The sequence below is a fragment of the Pseudonaja textilis genome, chromosome 7, assembly GCF_049901715.1.
Source record: "Pseudonaja textilis isolate UNSWEBS1 chromosome 7, rPseTex1.2, whole genome shotgun sequence".
Taxonomy (NCBI): domain Eukaryota; kingdom Metazoa; phylum Chordata; class Lepidosauria; order Squamata; family Elapidae; genus Pseudonaja; species Pseudonaja textilis.
The window spans coordinates 43,392,308-43,416,243 of record NC_141996.1 but is presented as its reverse complement, the minus strand read 5'-3'; the positions used below and the strand labels follow the sequence as shown (position 1 = coordinate 43,416,243).

Below are 23,936 nucleotides of genomic sequence, written 5' to 3'. Positions count from 1 at the left end.
ACAGTTGGAAGAAACCTCTTGTCCAACCCCCTGCTCTGGCAAGAAACCCTATATCATTTCAGACAAATGGTTGTCCAATCTCTTCTTAAAAACCTCCATCATTGGAGCATTCACAACTTCTAGAGGAAAGTCGTTCCACTGATCAAAGAAATTTCTCCTTGGTTCTAGGTTGGTTCTCTCTTTGATTAGTTTCCATCCATTGCTTCTTGTCTTGTCTTCAGGTGCTTTGGACAATAGGTTGACTCCCTCTTCTTTGTGGCAGGCCCTTAGATATTGGAACATTACTATCATGTCATGTCTAGTGCTTCTTTTATTAAACTAGGCATACCTGTTTCCTTCAACCATTCTTCATATGTTTTAGCCTCCAGTCTCCCCTAATCATCTTTGTTGCTGTTTTCTGCTCTCTTGCTGAAGTCTTAATATCTTTTTTATATTATGGTGACCAAAATGGATGCAATATTCCAAATGTGATCTTACCAAGGCATTATAACATGTCCATCTCACTCACAAAACAACTCTGAGCACTGCAGAATTAAAAATATATATATAAATATTTTCACAATGGGTAGTTATGCACGAGATGAACTTTTTGTCCCAGATATCTAGGTATATAGTTCCTAGGAATGCAGTTTTTTAATCACTTTCCTTTCTTCTCTGATTTTTTCTTCATCTGAATTCATCAGCAAATTTATGTTTGTTTCACAATGATTTAAAAATGTTAGAATAAAAATTATGAAGGTTTGTCATCCCCAAATATTGCACTAAACAGAGGTATTGTTACAGATAGAAAACTCAGATATGTGTATATTGGGTACATTTAGTGATGTGTTTCTTTGAAAAATTAAATTTATAGTTGTATTCATAAGAAAAGATATCTGTGAAGTTGTATTAGCTGATTATGGATGGTTTCAAATCATACTTTTTAAAGGACCATCAAACTTTGATAAAGCAATATTTGTGTTCATTTGTAGGATGTTATGTGTTATGAGTAATTAATCTGGATATTCCCTCTTTCTGTATTTTTTTTTGAATCAGTATTACGGGATGATTTTCGCCAAAATCCTACAGATGTTGTTGTGGCAGCAGGTGAACCAGCTATCTTAGAGTGCCAACCTCCTCGAGGACATCCTGAACCCACTATCTACTGGAAAAAAGACAAAATCCGAATAGATGATAGAGAAGAGAGAATAAGTGTAAGTAGAACATACAATGCTAGATCTATGTCACCACATTATAAAAAGATGTTGAAACTCCAGAAAAAGTACAGAGAAGATCAACCAGGATGATTAGGGGACTGGAGACTAAAACATATGAAGAACGGTTACAGGAACTGGGCATGGCTAGTCTAGTGAAGAGAAGGACCAGGGGAGACATGATAGCAGTCTTCCAATATTTGAGGGGCTGCCACAGAGAGGAAGGGGTCAAGCTATTTTCTAAAGCTCCTGTAGATCAGACAAGGAATAATGGGTGGAAACTGAACAAAGAGAGATTTTACCTGAAAATAAGGAGAAACTTTCTGACAGTGAGAACAATCAACCAATGGAATAGTTTGCCCTTGGAAGTTGAGACCTTCAAGAAGAGATTGGACTGCCATTTGTCAGAAATGGTATAAGGTCTCCCACTTAGGTGGGAGTGTGTGAACTAGATGACCTTTAAGGTCCCTTCCAACTCTGGTTTTCTGTTATCTGTTATGTGAATTAGAATAGAATAACAGAGTTGGAAGGGACCTTGGAGTTCTTCTAGTCTCCAACCTCCTGCCTAGGTAGGAAACCCTACACCAGGCAAATGGTTATCCAACATCTTTTTAAAACCTTCCAGTTGGAGCATTCACAACTTCTGGAGGCAAGTTGCTCCACTGATTAATTGTTCTAACTGTCAGGAATTACTAAAGAACAAATCTCACTACGGATTTTCAAGACAATTATTGAAATAAATGGCTTTTCATGCAATATACAAATGTATCATACAGCAACTAGAAGTACTAAAATTTGCTTCATAAAATAAAAATAGCAAAGAACATGTAGAATTCTTTATTCTATATGTATGCAAATTTACAGAAATAATTACTGTAGTTACCACTATATAAACAAAATAGTAGGCTCAGTGAAGCAATATACCTTCATTCAGTAAATTATTCGGTGATGTGTTTCCCTTCATTGAAATGATATACCAGCTTTGATGGAACAAAGCACTGCATCAGAACACTCACTTATAGCCTTCTCCCCAAGTTCATCCCAAATGTTTCCACATTAGATAGCTTTGGGTTCCTATAGCATGCAACAAGGTAGCTCCAGGCTGGATAAATGCAGCAGATGCTGCAGGATTTCACACAGTACATGTTGGAACTGGTCATCTTGGAAAACCATCCATATATGCCAAAGGCTCCAATAAGTTGGCTTTAGGCATAGTGCAGGATTCTTCTGTATCATTGATCAACTGGTAGTGCTATTAACACACCACTTAGCTCTTGAATGATTGACAGAATGTTCAGAGATTTTGAAGGAAATGACCGGCATGAGACATGGAGAAAACTTCAGGTTGTATGGCTGAAATTTGGAAGTTGCCCATTCTCTTTTGATCTATAAAATTATGAAGACCATTATAAAGGACTGTGCTAAGATTTTTTAGTATGGCACCAAGTATGCCCTTAATCACTTGGACCAACGCAGTAAGTTTAGGCCATAAACTTTCAGTTTTGCTTTTTACATCTTGATGCTTTGTGATCTTCTTTCTCTGTCTTTTATTCTGTCATTCCTCTGATAACGCCACATCAGTTTTCAACAACAGTTATAGCTGATTTTTTAGGAGCCAAGACTTTATTTCCCCAAGACTATGGGTTCTAGTCGCATTAAAGCTGGCTGGCTTTGGTTCGGTCACTGTCAGCGCATGACATTGGGTTCAGGCAACAAACCATTCCTATTGCAATCAATGGATCAACATTTGGTCAGATGTTCAGACTGGATTTGGCATTTTTGTTCACCAATTGAGTCCTTCCCAAGAACCTGGGATAGGCAGATGTGGATGTTGGATAAAAATTATTCCAAGTAAAGCCTCCTTTTGCAATTGACTGATGGTGAATTTGAATGATGTTCAAGTTGTCCTCCAATTGTTTTGGGATTGCACCTAAGACGTCTATTACTATTAGTACTACTACCTTTGCTTTCTTTTGCCACAGTCATTCTATTTCTATTGGCAGGTCTTTGTATTTTGTCATTTTCTCCAGTTCTTTATCATCTTTTCTGCTGTCTCCAGGTACTGCCATGTTCACTATCTAGACTTTTTTGTTTTTCTGATCGGTGATTTTTAAATCTGGCAAGTTATGCAGCAGGTCTTGACTGTTCGAATTCTAAAGTCCTAGAGCACTTTTTTCTTATGTGTTTATCGTACAGTCAGCCAGATGTTTAGACTGAATGTGGTACTTTTACCCACTTGTCATGATTATTTTTTCCTTCAAATGCACAGTCCTCTATATTTAAATGAAATTAAAATTAAGTACTATTGCTGTTTTTTATTCTTTTCTAAGTATTTCAGGGAAAATTTCATAGTGCATAACAAGTTATCTTTTCAACTTTTTTTTTTAATAATAGATACGAAGTGGAAAGCTCATGATTTCAAATACAAGAAAGGGTGATGCTGGAATGTACACATGCGTCGGCACAAATATGGTGGGAGAACGGGACAGTGATCCTGCAGAACTTACTGTTTTTGGTAAAGGAATTCTAAAATATATTCATGTTTCTGTCAGCTGGCCCAGTCAATGTTATTTGGAAATTTTGTTAAATAACAAGTGTCCTGAATTTTTTTTGAAAATAGCTTTTTGCCTTTGCCTTGACAGCTAGATTTATAGCTAGATTTATTAATATAAATATGCCTTTATTAAACTGTTATATTTTACTCTTATATTTTTCTCTTGTACTGAGATAGTTCAAACATGTTACACTGGTATTGAAACGTAATAAAGATATTATTATTACTTCAATTACTTTGTGCAAGCTATTTCCCACAATGTCTAATGATAAAAGTCTAGGAATTAATCTTATATTGGTTCCTGTTAGAAAATTATAAAATGTATTTGATAAAGTATTACTCAGCTGATAGAAATTTCAAATTCTATTGTTTATTAATATTAGTACGGTACTGTACTGTACCGTACCGCCATGCCATGCCATGCCATGCCATTTTATTCTATTCTATTCTTTCCATAACTCCTAGAAAAAAATATTTGTAACCCTATAGGGAACTGAATCTGTAGTTTATCTATACTTATTCTGAAAAATGTCTGTCTCAAGTAACTAAGTTTTATGATCATTTCTCTTTAGGTATTTTATATTGTTTTCAATTCCTTATTTTAGAAAACTGTTCTTATAAATAATAACCATGTTCTAAAAATAAACTTGAAAAAGAAATTAAGGTTATCTGGATACAGAACCAATGCAGAACAAAGTTATTAAATAAAATTTACTGGAAATGCATAGAAAATTCTAATAGAAGAAAGTGAAGCTGCTGAATATTAAATGTATATGTTGTTTTCTTACATAATGGTTTTTGGATATTTGCAGGAAATATTCCTTTATTTTGGTTTTAAAATGTTTGCTACCAGTATCTAAAATTAATTCTAGCATATCACTGGGAACTGGTATCTAGGTCACCATACAAGGAATTTAGCTTGAGGCATAGCCTCTGGTAAAAATGGGTAACAGAAAATAAAACGTTATCAGGAGCTCAGTGAATATACTGTATATTCAGGAAGAACAAAATTACAATTGCATATGAAGAATTTTTGAAGAAGTTTTCATAAATAAGTTTGGCATACTTTAAATAATCATAGATAGGTATATGACAAGATAAATTAAAATATATTGTTTTTATCCACATAGGCATCAGACAGAGCATTTTGCCAATAAAAGCTCAGCTCCATCCATTCACCCCAACTCTACCCAAAATTAAGAGATTACTGTATCATAAAAAGAGAGTTAGTGATATAATCATTGCAAGTTAATATTGAAAGAAAACTGCATGAGTTTTTCTTTGTGTTAACAAGAAGCATTTCCATTCTCAGTAATACTGACATAATTGTTATTGTAGTTGATGTTTAGATTTAATCAGCATAAACTCATTAAAATCAACGTTGTTGAGCAATTTTGTTGCTGAAAGGATGGTTAAATCTATACTCCAAAGTGTATTATGTAGGTATTCATAATATTTTGTAGTGTTTGCTTTAAAGATAAAAAGTTTTGAATTTTTCAGATTTTTTATAGCTTAAAGAAAATATGTGCATTTAACTACACATGTTAGTTTTGATTCAAAACATATCATTTATGTTGCTTTTATTCACAAATAATATTCTGTTCTTTAAACTTAAGTTCTTAAAGTTGCCATTTTTTAAAAGGAATGATTGAGTGCATGAAACATCTTCTGCCACATTATTTCCTTGGCATGCAAGATATTGCCATAGTTTACTTAAGTGTATGCAATTAGATATTCTGATCTGTGGTTTTGTACTATGTATATTTCTGTTTCTTTATGACAACATTCACCCACAGCATCCACACATTCACTCAAAAGTTTCTTTCAGCTTTCAGAAGCAACTTGTTCATGATCATGGGAGTTTGTTGTAGGGGAGACCTGGTTAGGTTTAGAGGAGAAACTGATAAATAATAGTTGTCCCACATATCAGAGTGAAATTATATAATTATATATAATTCTGCATACTGGAACAAAAATATAAATAATAGAAGCTTCATTTGATCTGAGATAAAAATCCACAGCCATTTGCTTAGATCCTATTCATTAAACATTGACAGTTCAGTTTAGTTGTAATTTTACTCTTTCCTTTTATTTGAGTTACATGAAAGGACCAAATATTCAAATTAATGAGAAAGAATTAAGTAATTAAATAAACAAAATAAATAATTATACTTCATCTTCCAAAGTGAAAGTGATATTATTGGGTTAGCAATTTTTGGCAAATGTTGTATTCAATACTATAAATATGTATTATCTCATGATTGTCAGATGCCGTTAATACCCTAAACTTTGTTATACAGGTACTCCTCATAACCAGTTGCTTAGTGACTGTATGAAGTTGTGGTAGATAGCCTCAGAGCTATTTATAAGTCTGTCCCGAAGTTATGACAATTGCAGTGCCCCACAGCTGCTTGGGTTTATGACCAACTGCAGGGATGCTGCAGTGCCCCCACAACCATATCAACCATATTAGGAGAGAAATGGCTCTCACAAGACAAGTGATTATGTCAGCATTTCACTTAATGGATATCATGACTTCCAATCCTAATGGGCAGGCTCCATTACAGTTGTAGTCAAGGATTACCTATATATGCTAATAAAGTATACGAGAAAAATTGGTATAAAGCTTATTTATAACAAGCCAGAGTCCATATGATTGACAAAATGATTTCTTCTGATCTCTTTTATATGCATTTCTTCTCTAAGACTTGTATTATTTAACATAGAAACATTTTGGGAGATAGTAAGATATATTCATTCAGCTATAATCTAAAAAAAAATCCTTTATTTAATATAGAATATATGTCTTCATTTTAATTTGCATTCTGAAAATTATGATTGTAATGATGGTACTCAAATTTATGGATACATTATTTATTGATTAATAGAAAAAACTTTTCAGCCTTTTTTGAAATTAGTATTACTGCACTATGAAAATAGTATACTTTACTTTGGATATACCAGAGAATTGACTCTTTTTATCCAGTGAGGGACTAACATTGTAAAAATGTTGTGGATTTGATTTAAATCTAGTTGATATTGTTGTCTATACATGTACAATATATGCTTTTGAATATTCAATAAGTCCCTTCAGTTTTCCTGGCAACATTTTCAGAAATGGTTTAACCTTGCCTTCTTCTGAGAATGAGTGGCCCAAAGTCATCCAGCTGAGTTCTTATCTAAGGCAGAATTAGAATTCAGTTTTCTAGCCCAGTGCCTTTAATCAATATAGCAAATTGGCTATTAATATTATATAAATATTGTTAATTGAATTACATTATTCTAAACATTTTATTCATGAATTGAATAAGGGAATAATCATGTTGTATGACTAATAAGTACAAAAGAGCCAATAACTTACATATTCTTCCCTAACAATAGGCAAAATGTAGAAATGATGTACAAATGCAATAATGAGTATTTGTGTGGAATAGGAAGTCATGTATGCATTTATTTATTTATTTATTTTATACCTTGTCACAATCTGTTTGACTCTCAGGGACTTACATGATATGAAAAAGAAAAAAAAAGAAGGCATTCATGATACAATATAAAACACTCACTTATTTGTATAAAAAACATAAATCTGGGAAACACTAAAATATCAACTCATTAAAATTAAATAAAAGCTTTAAAATTTAACCAAGCAGGTTAAACATTAGACTTCATAGCTGTTAATGAGAATAGAGAAATGTTTTAATAAATCACTGGGCAATAAATTTATTCTGGGCTGGACTATTTTCAATATTTGAAATGAAACATAGCTATCTTATTTAATGTGGAACTCTTGTTTTCAAGAACGACCCACATTTCTGAGAAGACCAATCAACCAAGTGGTTTTGGAAGAAGATGTTGTTGAGTTTAAATGCCAAGTACAAGGCGATCCTCAGCCATCAGTTCGCTGGAAGAAAGATGACATCGATTTGCCAAGAGGAAGGTAAAAAAAATGCTAATTATTCATAGGGCTTTTAGGATTGCCACACTTACTCATATGAAATATTATTAATCAGGAAAAGGCATATTGGTTAAAAGGATTCTACTATTTATTTACTTCTATTATTAAGAACATGTGTTCTTAAGGAAATATAGTTTGGTAATTAGGGATATTTACCCCTTAAGCAATAATTCTTAAGATCACAGGCCCAGAACACCCAGAAATTTCATCAATAAAATGTGATGGTAAAAATGATTGATTGTAGGGTTAATGCAAAGTTCACTTATGTTTATGAGTTTAGGAATGTAAAGGAAAGAACAGGAGCCAGTTTGGTGTAATGCTTAAGACACCAAGCAAGAAAACTGTGGGAATGGGAGTTCTGGTTCTGCCTTAAGCACAAAGCCAGTTGAGTGGCCAGTCACTCTCTCTCTCTCAGCCTAGGATGTTAACGTCAAACCATTTCCAAAAAGCCAAGAAAACTGCAAGGGTTTGTCCAGGCAGTCTCCAGGAATCAGAAATTATTCAAAGACACATACACACAATGAACACATCTCTAATGCCAATTTGAGAAATGTGAATGAAAAGTCATATGTCACTGGAAGTCTTACAGTCTAACAGCAAACCAGGAGTATGAACTGAAGCAGAAAATGTTGCTTAATCATACAGTAAAGGAATAAGATCTCTGTCCTCCTTTATGTCACTCTTGCATTTTATTCATTATTTTTAGATTTACTACATAATTTCACTAAAATTTAATAACTTGATTTAAAAAAGTGATTGGATCAGATATGATATTAGCTTGACTGCATTAAGTAAAGTAATACAAGTAAGACATAATCTAGAGAATGTTTATTGTTATGTCACTTGAAAAAATATACTTAAATAAATTACACATTGTAAATAAATAAAGTATTCAAATTAGCCAATCCTACATAACTAATTTTCCTGAACATTCGATACAAATGTGGAAAATACTTTTGGAAAATGCGGTGTTAATAAAAGCATAGTGTAAAGGATATAATATTTATAACGGAGCATGAACTTACTACTCTCTAGACATATAGTTATTTCATTTTATAATCTCATCTTCAATATTTTCATACCTGGATATTTGTTTCCAAACCTTGTAAAGCTAATTTTAAAAATCAGTGGTTTTAAATTTCTGTTTGATTGGGGATTTAAAGTTTTTTTTAAAAAATGGATATGGATGTATCACTTCTTTCCTTCCTGCTAGAAGTGCAATGCTATGAAATTCCTGTTTTCTATGAACTTCCTACAAATTCAGGGTCTGCTGTTTTGGGTCAACCAAGTGTTGATCCAATGATTGCAATAGGAATGGCTTGTTGCCTGAACCTAATGTCATTGGCTGTCAGTGACTGAACCAAAGCCAGCCAGCTTTAATGGGACTAGAACTCATAGTCTCCTGGACTAAACTATCATTTATTTATCTGTCTGTCCATCCATCTACATGCATACATACAATTGATGCCCTTGGTTTATCCTGAAAACTGTGAAGAAACAATAATGTCTCCAAGTATCTGAGAGCAAGCAAAAGAAAAAGCAAGTTTAAAATATAAGAAAGTAGATTTTGATTGAGCCTTAGGAAAGATTTCATAATAATAATTACTCTTCAACAATGGAACTGACAGTCTCATTATTTAATGCTTTTCTCTAGTTCCTTTACCAGTTCAACTACTTAAAGAAATACTGCATGGCTCTCTACTAGGCAAGGATCCATAGTAGATTCCTACATTGGGAAGGATTCCAACCATTGCATTATGAAATGAAATGCAATTCTAAAAGCATTTTGAAAATGTAAAGTGAACAAAATGAATATTGATGAGTTTTCAGTGATTTATTATTATAACTAGTTTTCTTCTTTAATGTGTGTTCGACACATTTATACTGAGGGGCAATGAATTCTATAAATGATGGGAAAGTATTTGTAATTACTTCCAGTTGAATACAACCTGACTTATATGTTGAATGTGCCACTTTATTTAAGCTTAGATACAGAACCAATATTACAGACTAAAATATTTGGTGTGGAGATGGCATTTCCTTGGCTTAACATTTAATAACATTTGACTACAGTTTGTGCAGCACTTCATGTTTTCTAATTTCTAGCAAAGCCTAAGAGACCATCTGAATAACTCTAATTATGTAGCAAGTAATATAGGGTTTTTCCCCTTAGAAATAAAATACTTTTAGTTACAGATTGGAATGTATGAAATTCTCTAATAACAATTTACATGGAACATGATATCAGGGCTAGTTTTGTGAGACTGAAATAATGTGCAGACAGAATGAATGTGTCGGTTTTCTTAATATATATCCTTAAAGTATCTATTTTATGGGAGGTGGGATATTCTTGCTCTGAGCAGCTGGCTCAGTAAATACCTCTTTAATGAAATTACAATTGGTATTTGTATGTTGGATATGTAGATATTTCATATTAACTGACAAGAGAACTGAAGGTAGCAACAGCTATAAACTACCAGCAGGAAAGAGCCATTTCTTTAAATTTATTCTCTGTAGTGCAATAAATAGAATAATGCAAGAAAACATGGTAAACTAAAAATAATATGCAACTTGCCCTGCTTTTACAATGAAATGTTATGTTGCTAAAAAATTCTTTTGGTAACCTAAGAACCAGTTCTGTTTTAATGGAAAATTAAGAAAAAAATCTCTGGTCTCATTTTGCTTTGGCAAATATTTTTTTTCTGGGACTGGAAAAAGATAAAGTGAAATGAACATTATCACTAGTTAACTTGATAAACAAAGTTCCTATCATTAATGCCATAGGAAATTCTGCATTACCCATCTAAACTATTTGCATTTCCTGTTGCTTTTCACCAGGCAATGTACCAAAAATAGCATATTGTTATTATTTCTACCTCCTCCTCTACAAGTGAAACAAAATGAAGATTCTAATTATCTAGTCATTTTTTTTGTTTTTGTTTCAATTAATGGTATAAATGGTACTGTTACTTATTAAATCTACCTCTATCTGTTCTAACATGCTGGAATTTTTAGTGATAATTTCCAAGAAAAGATACCCTGATAAATGTAAGTTGTGGGATTTAGCACTTCATATATTTCCATGGTGATAAGATAGGAATTTGGGATTCACTTTTGAAATCGGGCATTTCATACAATAAAATTTGTCCCTCTATGGCTTGATGCTTGAATTCAGTAAGCAATACACCCACAGCCTAAAAGAAAGGATAAATGGACATTTAGCTTGAAAGTGATATAATGCATTGTTTATGCCAAGAGATGGGATCTAGCCATTGCTGTCATTTTTTGATGAGCTGTAGACCAGTTATAGGGTCCTTTATTTGTTTTTATACTAAATAGACATTCATATTGGCATATTTCTTGATTTTTTTAGTGACCTTCAATACAATCATGGTGTTCTCTGCAACAATCATGGTGTTAGGAGTGGGAGGCATGGAGTTTTGGTGATTCTACAACTTCCTCTATGATTAGTGACAATTGACACTGGGGGAGAGAGGGTAGAAACATAGCTCTAAATCCCTTGATGTGTGGGGTTGTCATACATCTGTATTTTCCCCTGTTCCTATTTAATATCTACAGAACACTATTGGGTAGCTTGCCCAAAAGAAGAAAGGTAGATATCATCCATACTGTGTGCTGATAATATCCTTCTTTCATTTTCACCTGTGTGAGCCAAACAGTGCTATAAATATTCTTTTGCAGTGTTTCAAGGCAGCGGGAAGAAGAGGCTCAGTTTTAGGTCAACCTTGGCAAAATGAAACAGTTATCAATTTTGCAGTCCTCCCTCCCCTCAGGAGCTAGGCCTTATCGTATTTGACTATGAATGGAGTAGCATTCTCCTACTAATTTACACATAAATTAGAAAAAACTGTTTTTCTGTATGATATAAAGGAATTAAAGTTGATCACATGAGCAGATTTTCTGTTTAAATTAATAATGAGCAATGTTAAATGAAGGCTGGAGAAATTTTTTTTTCTGCAGTTAAACATAGCTCTTTAAAACATTTTGTCTTAATGAACCTATACTGTTTTCAGTTTTTCAGCAGTATAAATCAAGGAGATTTATTTCTTTTATGAAATTAATAGAGTAGGTCAGAGAATGTTGTTAAAACCTTGACAATAGAAGGGACAAAGCTGATATATTATTTCTGTGTTTGTGTGAGATGGAATGTCAGAAAATATATATTGTCAGATATAGTTTACACTGAATTAACCTGACAGCTTCTGAGCACTGTAGTGGCTAAGGAAGAATCTTCAGTTTGATATACTATCTTTGGTTAATAGAAAATTAATGGTAGAAGGCATGTTAATTTTATTTGGAAATGGTTATTAAAAAGAAATGCTGATGTTGAAAATTTTACCATTTCTTGCCTGATTTAACCATTAGTCATTGCTCATTAAAAGAAAAACAGGAGCGGAGTCTCTTATTTTCTTCAAAGAAAATTCACTACTGTGTTTTATAAACTGAGATCCTGGGAGGTTTGACATTCCAGTGCTTAAGGGCTGAATTACAATATCAAAAAAGTAATACAGGCTTTCAGAAGAACATGCTTCTAAGAGGATTGAAAAAATAGTTATGCTTTCACTGGAATTTGGAATTTGCAATGAAGATAACAGAAACCTCCATAACAAATTATTTTATGAAAACATTCTTTGGTATTATTTCTAAAGCTCTGCTAACCAGCATATTATTGATGAAACATGATTTCTAAAGTGTATAAATATAATGGTAGTATATGGATGTGAGCTTTCTATTGCTTCGTTGTCCATTTGTAATAATATTAACAAATAATATCTTTAATATTTTATGCTTTTTAATTATTTTCTTCCCTTGTTCACAATACATGTTGTTTGCTAAAACAATTATATGAAAATATTAATTGCATTTATATATTAAAACTCATACAGTGTGCAGTTTTCAAAATTGGATTGTTAATATTCTTCCCAAATCATGACCCTAATGGGATTTTTGGCTATCAACCATTGCTTTTTATATTTTAATACTTTCCAGTCATTTTTTACAGAAGCATAGCTTGACAATATTTGCCCGACTCTTAAATTATACTTAAATAGTTCCCTACATGGAAAAAAATTCTTATGCAAAATTTTATAATGTTTTAAAATCAAGTAACTAAGGCATGTTGGCTATTACCTATACTTTATATTGTCTGATAGTACTGTATATATTAATTCAAATAAATTTAATGTACAATTATGTACAAGTAAGTTTCCTTGAAATCAATACTTTTCTTGGCAATTTTATATAATAGTAATGAGCTTTTTTTTTTCAAAAGAGAAGTTTTTGACCACATATTCCATGGTTCATGAAGTTGGAAAAAAATAAATCAGAAAAATGACTTTAAAAACAAAACTATAATTTCCTGGAAGCTTTTCAATTACATCTAGTTGCCACCCAAATAAATAAAAATTGGTTATCTTTGCTCTCATAAGAGTAACTATCTAATGCGCACACAGAGACACACAAAATCAGGAATATATGTTTAGGAAGAATAGAGGTGTTCTAGGAAAAACAGTTCAGTTGTATAGTTCAGAGTACAATACTCACTCAATTCTGCCTGTCAATCCTCCAAGGACCAGCCTAGGATACCACAATTACATATGCTATTACTATTTTTAATAGAATTATAGTAACAGAATCTTGCAATTCTGAATTTTCTATGCCCACCTTCTTTCTTCCATCTTATGAGAACTAGAAATAGTCTTGTCAAAGATGCTTATTACGGATTTGCCTGGGACCGGGGTAGGATTCTACCAGTTCAGCCCGGTTCTATAGAACCAGTAGGTCTGAAAAGCAGCTGACACCGAACCAGTTCAGTGCAATGATCTTCTGGTCTTCTCTTTGGCCCAACCACCCACCTGAGCTCTAGGCTGTGCCTTATTCCCTGCTTTTTCCTCATCAGCTGCTTTGCGTAGCACAGCTGAGTGCGACTCATCAGCTCGAGAAGGTGAATGCTTGCCAGAGCTGGTAGTTTGTAAATAGTGTGTGAGCGCACACAAAGCACGTGTTCACCAAACGGGTTGTTATGCCATTAGGCTCCCACCCTTGCCTGGGACTCCGATTTCTTTTCTTTCTGACCAAAAATATACAATAACATATATCTTTGCGTATTATTTTTTAAATTTCCAATTACATTCCATTTAGTAAGAATTTCCTTAAATTCATATTTTAATTCAAGGCTTTTTATATTCATGTTTTTTAAATATACAGTTTCTTGCAGGCATTTATAAATTTAAAAACTAAGAAAAAATTCAGAAGAAATATATGAAAGATAAAGTTAGTTTGGTTGTGTATATGATTGTGTACATATGACCAAGGCCAGTGCTGGTTTTGGAAAGCTTTTTCTGCATTGTCTATTATTGTTATCTCAATTTACTATTGTTTATTGTATAATAAATATAATTATCTCATTTATTCTTAAAATAATGTAAAGAAAAATGTAGACTTTTTCTGATGCTTTTTTATTTGAATATATTTAAATATAATTAGTCCAATCAGCAATGAATAACTGAATTTGATGTAATGTCTAAATTCATAAAATGAATAAAAGGAAATTGGTTCCTTGGTTTCCTCACAAATTAAGCTGCATTATTCCCTTTAACAGTTAAAGTACCATGTTCTATGAAACAGGCTCCTCCTACTACAAATAATCTATCTTGCTTTAAGATAATGCAAATTCAAATTTGTGAATAAGAATAATTATTCAAAACTAGTAAATATTTCCACATTTTGTGCTGAGATAAAGCTATACATCAGGCTGCCTAAAATGTCATTTTCTAATTGATATAATTTCTAATTCTGAAATACCTTGTATTAAATTAAATTAAAACTAAATATTACAACTAATGTAAGGAAAATAAATAACTTCATAATGTGCTGCTTCTAATTTCTAAGTATCATTATGAACGTGTGTCACATTTTTGCCACAACCTTATTTCATAGTAGAAGAAAATCACTTCTCTATAAATCAACATACTATTTTTTAATAAAAACAGGGAACAATGTATACACTTAGATTGTGAGTGCCTTGCATCACTTACCGTTTAGTGCTCTTTTTCAAGTGTATTATGTAAAGTTTTGTCAAATTTTTTAGCTATAGCTATTCTTCCCCCAATTACTTAGAATTAGAACTAATATTTTCAGCTTATTACTATGAACCTGAACCATAAATATATTACAATCACTGTAAGAAATAACAGCAGAATATCATCTGGGAGTAATTTACTTCTGAATTAATAACATACATGAAAAAATTGTAAGCATGGGGATACATATTCCATATTTGTTATTTTAAATATTATCCTCACAGAATTACAATTAATCTGTATTACAATACGTGAAACATAAACATAATGAATGAACAAACTACTAAGCTTCCAATTTCTACATGTGTTTGTTTTTGTAAGTCTTCTACAACATCTCCACTTGTTATAGCAATCTTGTCTGTTTTTGTGTATGTCAGATAAGCCTATTCCTGTTAATTTTTAATTAGAATTTGTCTTGTTATTGTTCATATTACATATCACAATGTCCTGATAATACTGTCCTATTAGAATTCCATGGAATTATTTCCCTAGCTTTATCAATATCTTAAGTCATACTTTCCAACCCATATCTCATTTGTTGATTCATTCTGACTCCTGTTATATTCACTATGGTTTGGTTTCTTTGGTTTTAAAGCCTCACTTTATTCCCTTTAAAAGTTTCTATTCTTTCTCCATAACATACTGGAGTGGCTGCATATGAACCAAGCACTTTTACTCTTAACTAAAACAATAACAGATTATAATGTACTTCTAATTCCATGTTCAAAATTGAAAATATTTGGTGGGCATATGTAAATATGACATCATCAATAGTTGATCATTAAGTTTCACATGCTGTTACATAGTTTGGGAGAATAAAAATTAGAATATCTCTGCTCAAGGAAGAACAGAATCCACCCTTTACAACAGGGGTGTCAAACTCAAGGCCCACAGGACAGATCCTCCCTGTAGGGTGGGACTGGTCTGGAAAAAGCAAAAGATCGGTCCATGGTGCCTATGGCAGCCAAAAGAGGGCACAGGGGCATGCATGGCCCCATTTTCTTCCTGGATGGCCTCCTGCAGCACTCTGCCAGCCCAAACGGGGCATGGGTGGTCTCACGCACCCCCAGTGCCCCATTTTGGCTAGTAGGGTGCTACAGGAGGTGTCTGTCCCATCTCCCTTCTGCTGAGCTCTGGAGGAGAACTATAATGCTGATCCAGCCCTTGAAGAAATCCAGTTTGACACCCCTGCTTTACAATGATAGCTTTTAAGGCTAGCAATAGGCAGCACACCATTTCAATTGAAATTTATATTTTAATAAAAATGTGAGGTGTTTTTTTAAGAAGAACCTGCACATTAAAATAACCTGATGCCCTGGGAAAATAATAATAACAGATTTTTTTTGCAGGAAAATCCATGATTCCTATTGACCTTAAACCAAATAATTTGAGAAAAATAGAATACAAACTTTAGAAAGTTTAAATTATTCCTATTAATGTAAAAAAAATTAATAATAAAAATAATTTTTTATTCCTTGAAAGCTATTATAGTATAAATTGGCCCAATCTGGTCTCATTTTCAGTGTATCAAATAGGAAATTATGTGAAATTGTATATACACAAATAAAGCTAGATAAATATTATGTAAACCCATATTTTAAAATTAATACAGCATTCAAATAATTGTTTATAATAAAGCATCTTGTTTATAAAAAAATTTAAAAAAATAATTTTCCCTAAAGACATGCTATAATGTATATTGTTGAGAACATTTAGCATGTATAGAAATCTTACAGATCTTATGTTTACTTTGGTTGCTTAAAATCTAAAATTCCCCTTAATGTAACTAAGTTATTACAGAGCTGAGATATTTTGATAGGTATATTTCATATTCATCAGATCAGAATAAAACTTAGGATATTATATTCTGATAATAGTGCTATCTGATTGTACTGGTTTAGAATAAGGACAGTATAAGTGATATTCCTAATATAACTTTAATGTGACATGAACATAGCCATACTAATTTTATGGCTGTAAAACTTTAAGTAATACATGGTTCAGTAAAAGTGTCATGAAGATTAATTTTTAGTGGAATTATGTCATTTCATATAATGAATTATCTTCTAGAGATGTTTCTGTGTTAGAATAATGATGACAGCATTCCTGGTGAAAAAATAAACTTGGTATAAATTCTCTTTTCTATTCTAAAAGCAGATATGATATCAAAGATGATTATACTTTGCGTATTAAAAAGGCTATGAGCTCAGATGAAGGAACATACACATGCATAACTGAAAACAGAGTTGGAAAAGTTGAATCATCTGCAACTCTTACAGTTCGAGGTGAGTTCTGAACTATTTAAAACATATAACTAAATATAACATAGTCGGATATATCATTTGGTGGCTGAAGATTAGATTCTAAGATTTAGAATACAGGATACAATTGTATTTAAATAAGCAGCTCTTACTTGTAGCTTACTTTGATCACTGATAGTAGTTGTCAAGAATATCACGGAGAAAAGCTTTTTTTTTTTTGACATTTATACACTTCCTAATGATTAAAAATAGATTTTGATGCCATTACATTTATTATAGCAAGAGAAAGTTCTTAAAACTCATGAAACCTCTTTTGTTACTGTAATCCCAAGAGACAATAAAAAGAGCTTTATATTTTTATAAGCATTACATAATTAAGTGCCTATACATTTTGTTCTTGGAAATCTTATAAATAAGGAAATTGAAGAAAAAAGTTCACAATTTCACATTTAAATGAAACAATAGCAAATTCAGCTGACATCATATATCTCCTTATCCAAATGAAGTTCCGGTACTGTTGTAACAAAAATTAAGAATAGATATATGAACAAGAGTTTATAGTTTTCTTCATTACAGCTGACCATGCAGCAACAGGTGACTATAAAGCCAGTCATCAAGAAATATAAGCTTTTATTTTTCACAGTAAATTTAATATATCAGACTAGTACAATATATAAAGAATCAAGAAAGAATTAGATGAATGTATGAGGAAGGAGGAAAAATGTGGTGATATGGGACTGCTATACTATACATATGTATCAATACAGTTCATATAAGGGAATGTAGATCTTTTTTTGATGTAGAAAAAGAAGTAGAAAATATCAAGGTACGCAAAAGGGAGGGCCAATAGACAGTATATTGTATAAAATACAATAGGTAGTATATTATATAAGTTACAATAAATTATTGAATTGGTTGCCATTTTTTTCCAAACACTTGTTATTTTTTATGATGTGTGACTTTTGAAAATTCATAACTACAGTAACTGTTTTTGGAATTTTTTTTAACAAAATACAGTATCTATTGTGATTGCCTGTGGATTCTGATTTTTGGTCTGCCATATATAAAACAAGATGGTTTTACAACTTGATATGTATGTGAGAGACAATTTTATTATATAAGGGATACTGAGGAACAAAATATTTGTGGAGATTTCATATTTTCACTGTTAACCTAATCAATCTTGCATTCATATCATATTCTTTTTAGAGTATATGTTCTGCTGGAATTCTATTCATTCTCCTTTCTGTGTATTTTTCCCATTGCCAGCTGTGAACTTCATTGGTAATGAATGCAGCTGCAGGTTGTTTTATAAATGGGTAGACACACACAAACATAAAAATAGAAGTATAAAAAATAATGGACATCGTACAGACACTATTTCACATTTTAGCAGTATGTGGTAAAGATTTCACTAGAACTGCAGAAATTGCTTCATGAGTGGTTTTTCTCGTTTATCCTCATTATATTATACTGTATAAATTTACATGGTCTGCTTTATTAGAATATAGGTCAACTGATCTGAATGCCAGCTTTTGTAATATGGTTTAGTTAATTGATGAATTTGGATGGAAAAAGAAAGGAAAAAATGGAAAAAAAAGGCATACTAATTCTGGCAGTGTGAAACTCCAGATTTTTTAAAATAGAGGTTTTATGCTTTATGTTTACAATTAATAGTACAAATAATCCTATTAAACCTTATATAACAATGAATTGCCTCATATATTTCATGCAATCTTCAGAACAGGCATTAGTACTTTAAGAGTACAGTTCACTCTAATAAAAGCAAAGCAATAAGGTAGAGTTTATATATATAAATCTAAAGTATTTTAAGTCTAATCCAAATAAGTCATAGCAATTAATTCTTAAATAACACCGTTCCTTAAATCAGAGATTACAAATCATGGAAATTGAAATAAACACAATTGCAGTTTTTTAGTGCGTGTTTTTGTCTGCTCTCTTTTTTATATACATTTTATTTAGAGTAAGAGAATGACTGATATGGGAATATAATTGAGAAGAATCCTTCAGCAGTGTCCAGATTTTCTGAATATAAAGGTTTTGGTTTTTGGCAAGCAATTAAATAATGAAGTTGAAATCCAAATTAGAATCCACCTTCTTTCTTCAAGTTCACCAGATTCTGTTAGCAAAAGTAATTTGGAAAATTTGTTTCATGTTCCAAATGGAATTTATCTTAAAAATCAAAACTTAATAAATTTCCACTGTTGAGTTTCTGTTTTAAATCCCTTTTTACTTTGTATGGTGGTTTCCTTAACAACAGTTACAGAGCTTTTATTGTTTTTGAATTATATTAATATTAAACCATGCCTTATAACATTGAAACTGCCAAATTATGAATTTTTCTTTTGAACAGTGTAATTTACTCCATAGAAAACATGCACAGGATAAAACTTGATTAGAAATGTAATATTAGAGAACATTATTCTTTTAGAAATATATACATAAAATAATAGTAAGGTTAACTAATTTTAAACACTGTTGGTTTGACAATGTCCTAATTTAGTTATAAATGTGTTGTAGCATCTCTTCTGAAAGTGGCAAGTCAGTCAATAAATATTCACACCGCGAATTTTAAAGTAATTATGGTTATATCATGTCAAAACATATCCATTTCTTGTGTTTGAAGCCTACAAAATTATAACTGAAAATGGTGTTTTATTGTGCAAATCATAATTTTTTTTAAACAATTAAAATAAGTAAAAGCTACACATTTCAAAGAAACTTATAAATTTATTTTGTGAAGCTTGACTAATGCAGCTGAATAATATAATAATTAAGTATTTAATACTATTATGTGATTAATTCTTTAACTGCTTTGTTTCTTCTACAAAATGTTCCATGTAGACCTAAACTTGCCCTTCAATCAAATAAGAGCTGACACATAAGCCAAACACTAATGTGACAATCTAATGCCATGATAGACACCTGCTAAACTGAAGACACTCAAAGTTAACATATATTTGAAAGAAAAATATCCCATTAATCAGGTCCATTTTTTTTTTAAAAAAGTAAGAGTTACCCAACAGTATTTTCTGAAATTCTGTTAAAATCCCTTTGATCATTCAAAATTCGTTGTTTTGATTTTATCATCTCAATCAGTGAATATGGAAAAATGCATTTTATTTGTTACTAAAATATTATACATACACACAGATATTACTACATATTTTTGGCTTTTCTCCAAAATCCTAGCTAGATATGGTTAAACGCCTTTGGTGTTTAAGTCAAATACTGATGTTATTCCTTCTTTTCATTGGATTAATATTTTCCAATGTGTGAGTTTGGATTAAATAAAAGAAAATCTGGAGATTGAGCTGCTTTTCTTTAAATATTTATAATCACGTTTGATAGTGTCATATGAACCTAACAATAGAAGTAATCAGATCACTAATTCTATATAATTAAATTCTATGCATGTATTTCTTGTTTCAATTTTAAAATCATAAATAGTAGAAAGAAATTATTAATTATGGTTGCTATATATGAATAATGTTCAGGTAATTATCCACATATAGCATAGCATTACACATCATGCATTCTGACAAATTCTTTTTTTTTCTTTAATTTTGTTATGTTTTCACCACACCATTGTAATATCTCCAGTTCGTCCTGTTGGTAAGTAGCCATCCTTCTATCCATTTTAGCATAATTTCATATAATTCTCCATCTTTCATTTATTATCATACAGATGTGTTTTAAAATAATAATTATGTCAACTCATAAAATATTTATATGGAGTTGTCAACAGAAAGGGAGGGGGAGCATTGCGGCAGCTTGGAAACTGAAAGTGCATTCCATAGTTTTCAAAGATAGTAACTAGGTGACTGAATTTTCTGCTGCACAAAATTCTAACTGGAGAACATGATTGATGATTCTTGTCTATGGATGTGTCCCATTGGAGAATATGAATTATGATACACCCAGGGGGTGGGGGGAAACCAGGGTCAAGGATGACAATGAATTATATGTCTCAGAGTTGGCTACACCCAGGCAGTGCAGAACATTTTAACTCCCAATAAATCCTTTTGAAGTTTTGAAAGCTTGGCTTGAGACTCATGATTTGATTGGGGTAATTGCCGGAATCTTGACATATTAATTACTAAATAGAGAAGGAAAGAATTATTATTTACCTGTTTTCAAAGTTATTATACAGTAGAAAAATTAGAATAATGCAAGGACCTTAATAATTTGGTGTCATTTCTGAATCTGAACTGTTGCATAATAGAAATAATGAATACATTTTATTAAAAACCTGCAATCTAATTTGTGCCCTCACTGAAATAAATGAAATTATGTTCTTTGATTGTATCAGTAGTAATGTACTGGGGAAAAAAATTAAAACAGCAGTGACTGGTATAAGTAGATTTATATTTTTGGTGTTGTATTCTTTGAAAAAATACAAAAGTTATGCTTTAGCTGAAATGAATTTTATTTCTAATATTAAAGAGATATTTACACAGAAATTATTTAAGAATTGTTATTCATGTCATTTTTATTTGTATTAGAAATGCCAGTTGTGTTCAGTATGCTCAATATGATATACAACAGAATACTGGTACAATGTTCTGTGAAATGACATTTCTAGAGATTGTTTTTTCAGTGACGTTGTTAAATAACTATACTAATACTGAGAGGTTATAAAACTGTTGATATCATTACTATTATTTTATAGGGTTTCAACTGAAATAAAAGAAGCTTTTTACTAATGTGTCAAATATGTATGTGTCCTTTGGTTGTATGTGATATGAAATACAGGATAGGTATTGTTTTAAAGGTTTTCATTCTGTCTGAGGGGAAAAGAAAAGATCCAGAGTTAATCATTGCTTCTTGTATTATTTTCATTTTCCAAAACCAAACATTAAAATTCAATTTTAAATCATTAAATTATTGGTATAAATTATTAAATTAACCCTGCCTTCTCTGTTAAAACAAATCATTTGTATCATATGTTACTGAATTTGTGTATGCAGTCAAACACAGTTCTGTCTGTCATTGATTGGGATTGTAATAGATTATTATTAATCTGTTTAATAATTAACACCTGACCTCTGTTTGTAAAACATAACTAATAACTATTTTCCTTATTTCTGAGATATCTTTTTTTAACTTAAGCATTTAGATTACCTTCTATAGTTTACATTAGATAAATTCTGGAAATAGAGCATTCATTTATTTTCCCTCCATTGTTGTCTACTATTGTTCTCATCAGATTTTCAGATAGACAAATTGATATCTTCATACACAGAAATTCTATTGCACTGTTTCTACCTGGTTTGTTTGTCCCAAATATAGTAGCAGTTATTGTCCTGCTTCAGGTTTCAATTATACACTCACACACATTTGTTAAAGAAATTAACAGTTTACTCAAGTTCAAGGAGATATCAGCAGGCAATGAATGCAAATCAAAACAGACTCTCTGAATGGGGTAGTTTTGCTTTCAACAGGAACATGCAGAATAATACTTAAAATCCAGTCCAGAGTTTCATCAGCCAGAGCAGAATGGTTAGCCAGTCCAGAGATCAAATTTTCACAAACAGAATCCAAATAAGCATCATGTAACAACCAGCACTCAAACAATTTCAGTGAAGGATGATGGCTCAGGGCTGCCTCTTAAATGAGGTTGCAGCAAGCTGTCTTTAAATAAGGGACTTTTTCTACATATTTAGACTGAGCACATGAGTTCTGAGCTGTGACCATCTCCCCCTCTCCACAATTTCCTCCAACCTCAGTTGAGGGTTTAGGATTTTTGGGGTATCAGCAATGGTGAAATACCAAGAGTGGTGCATCCTCCCAGGAACATTTCTCTCCACCGTTTCCCTTCCAGACTATTGTAATCAGTGTTGAAGCCAACATATTGATACTGGAGCATTGGGAACCAATACGATATATGGAAGATTGAGTGCATTTTGATAATTGCAATTGATAACCCTCTGCTTCAATGGGAAAAAGAACTGGGAACTGGTCATTTAGTTTTTTTTGGATCTGCACTGAGTAACAAATGTCAGGTGGAAATTCACACAAAGCCTGCAAAAGACAAGGTGACTCTTAAGTTGATGATGTTGAAATTCTTTGCCTCCTGTACCTGGTCTTGAAGGACTTAGTGGGTTGCCTTCAGTTCCTATGAGAACCGATCTTTGACTAGAATTGATGAATTAAAGGAATTCAAAAGAAAGAAATAAGGGTAGAAACCATAATTAACTACCAGTAGGAACAGGGATATCTTTATGGAGGTGTATTTTACATTGTTGTAGACAAACTCCACTGCAGCCAGACACTCAACCCAATTGTCTTCTTGATAATTGACATAATCACAGAAATATTCTTAAGGATAGCATTCACAAGTTCAGATTTGCCTGTCTGTTTGGATATGACAGCTGAGGAAAGATGGACTTGCACCCCCAAACCTGTTAGAGTAACATCCAAACAAAGCAGTGATTTCCTGGCCCTGATAAGAAATCAGATGCTCATGTAATTCATTTAGGTGGAAAATATTATCTAAAAAGAGATTTGTCACCTCCTTTGCTGTGAGTAAGCAGGTACAGGGAATGAAATGAACCACCAATAGGGTTGGTGGTCCTTTTGGTAGAGGTTCAATAATATATATTAAGGTAGTAATGGTATATATATTAAGGACATGCATAAGCACACCAACATGGCTACCATCCCTGTCTTAATGTTCCCTTTTATTCATATCTATTTCATGTATCAATAATCATATTTTTACTTATATATATATTATCAAATGCATCATTGACTAAATAAATAAAGTATAGTCTGATATAGTGATATACAGAAGGACATGGTTTGTCAGGATCTTTCCAGGATTCACACTAATAGAAGTTCCCCAGG

At 32.0% G+C, this 23,936-nt stretch overlaps 1 protein-coding gene across 12 annotated transcripts in view; it reads left to right on the top strand.

The window, feature by feature from the left end:
* ROBO2 (roundabout guidance receptor 2) overlaps positions 1-23,936 on the top strand; it is a 783,469-nt gene that overhangs the window by 644,219 nt on the left and 115,314 nt on the right. For 5 of the 12 annotated variants that reach the window (XM_087937509.1, XM_087937502.1, XM_087937510.1 and 2 more), the window contains exons 3-7: positions 1,036-1,193; positions 3,588-3,708; positions 7,546-7,684; positions 16,960-17,090; positions 20,691-20,702. In XM_087937509.1, coding sequence (XP_087793635.1) covers positions 1,036-1,193; positions 3,588-3,708; positions 7,546-7,684; positions 16,960-17,090; positions 20,691-20,702 — 561 coding nt within the window. The remainder of the gene's footprint in view (positions 1-1,035; positions 1,194-3,587; positions 3,709-7,545; positions 7,685-16,959; positions 17,091-20,690; positions 20,703-23,936) is intronic. The other 7 variants (XM_026700666.2, XM_087937512.1, XM_087937506.1 and 4 more) reach the window with 3 other exon arrangements.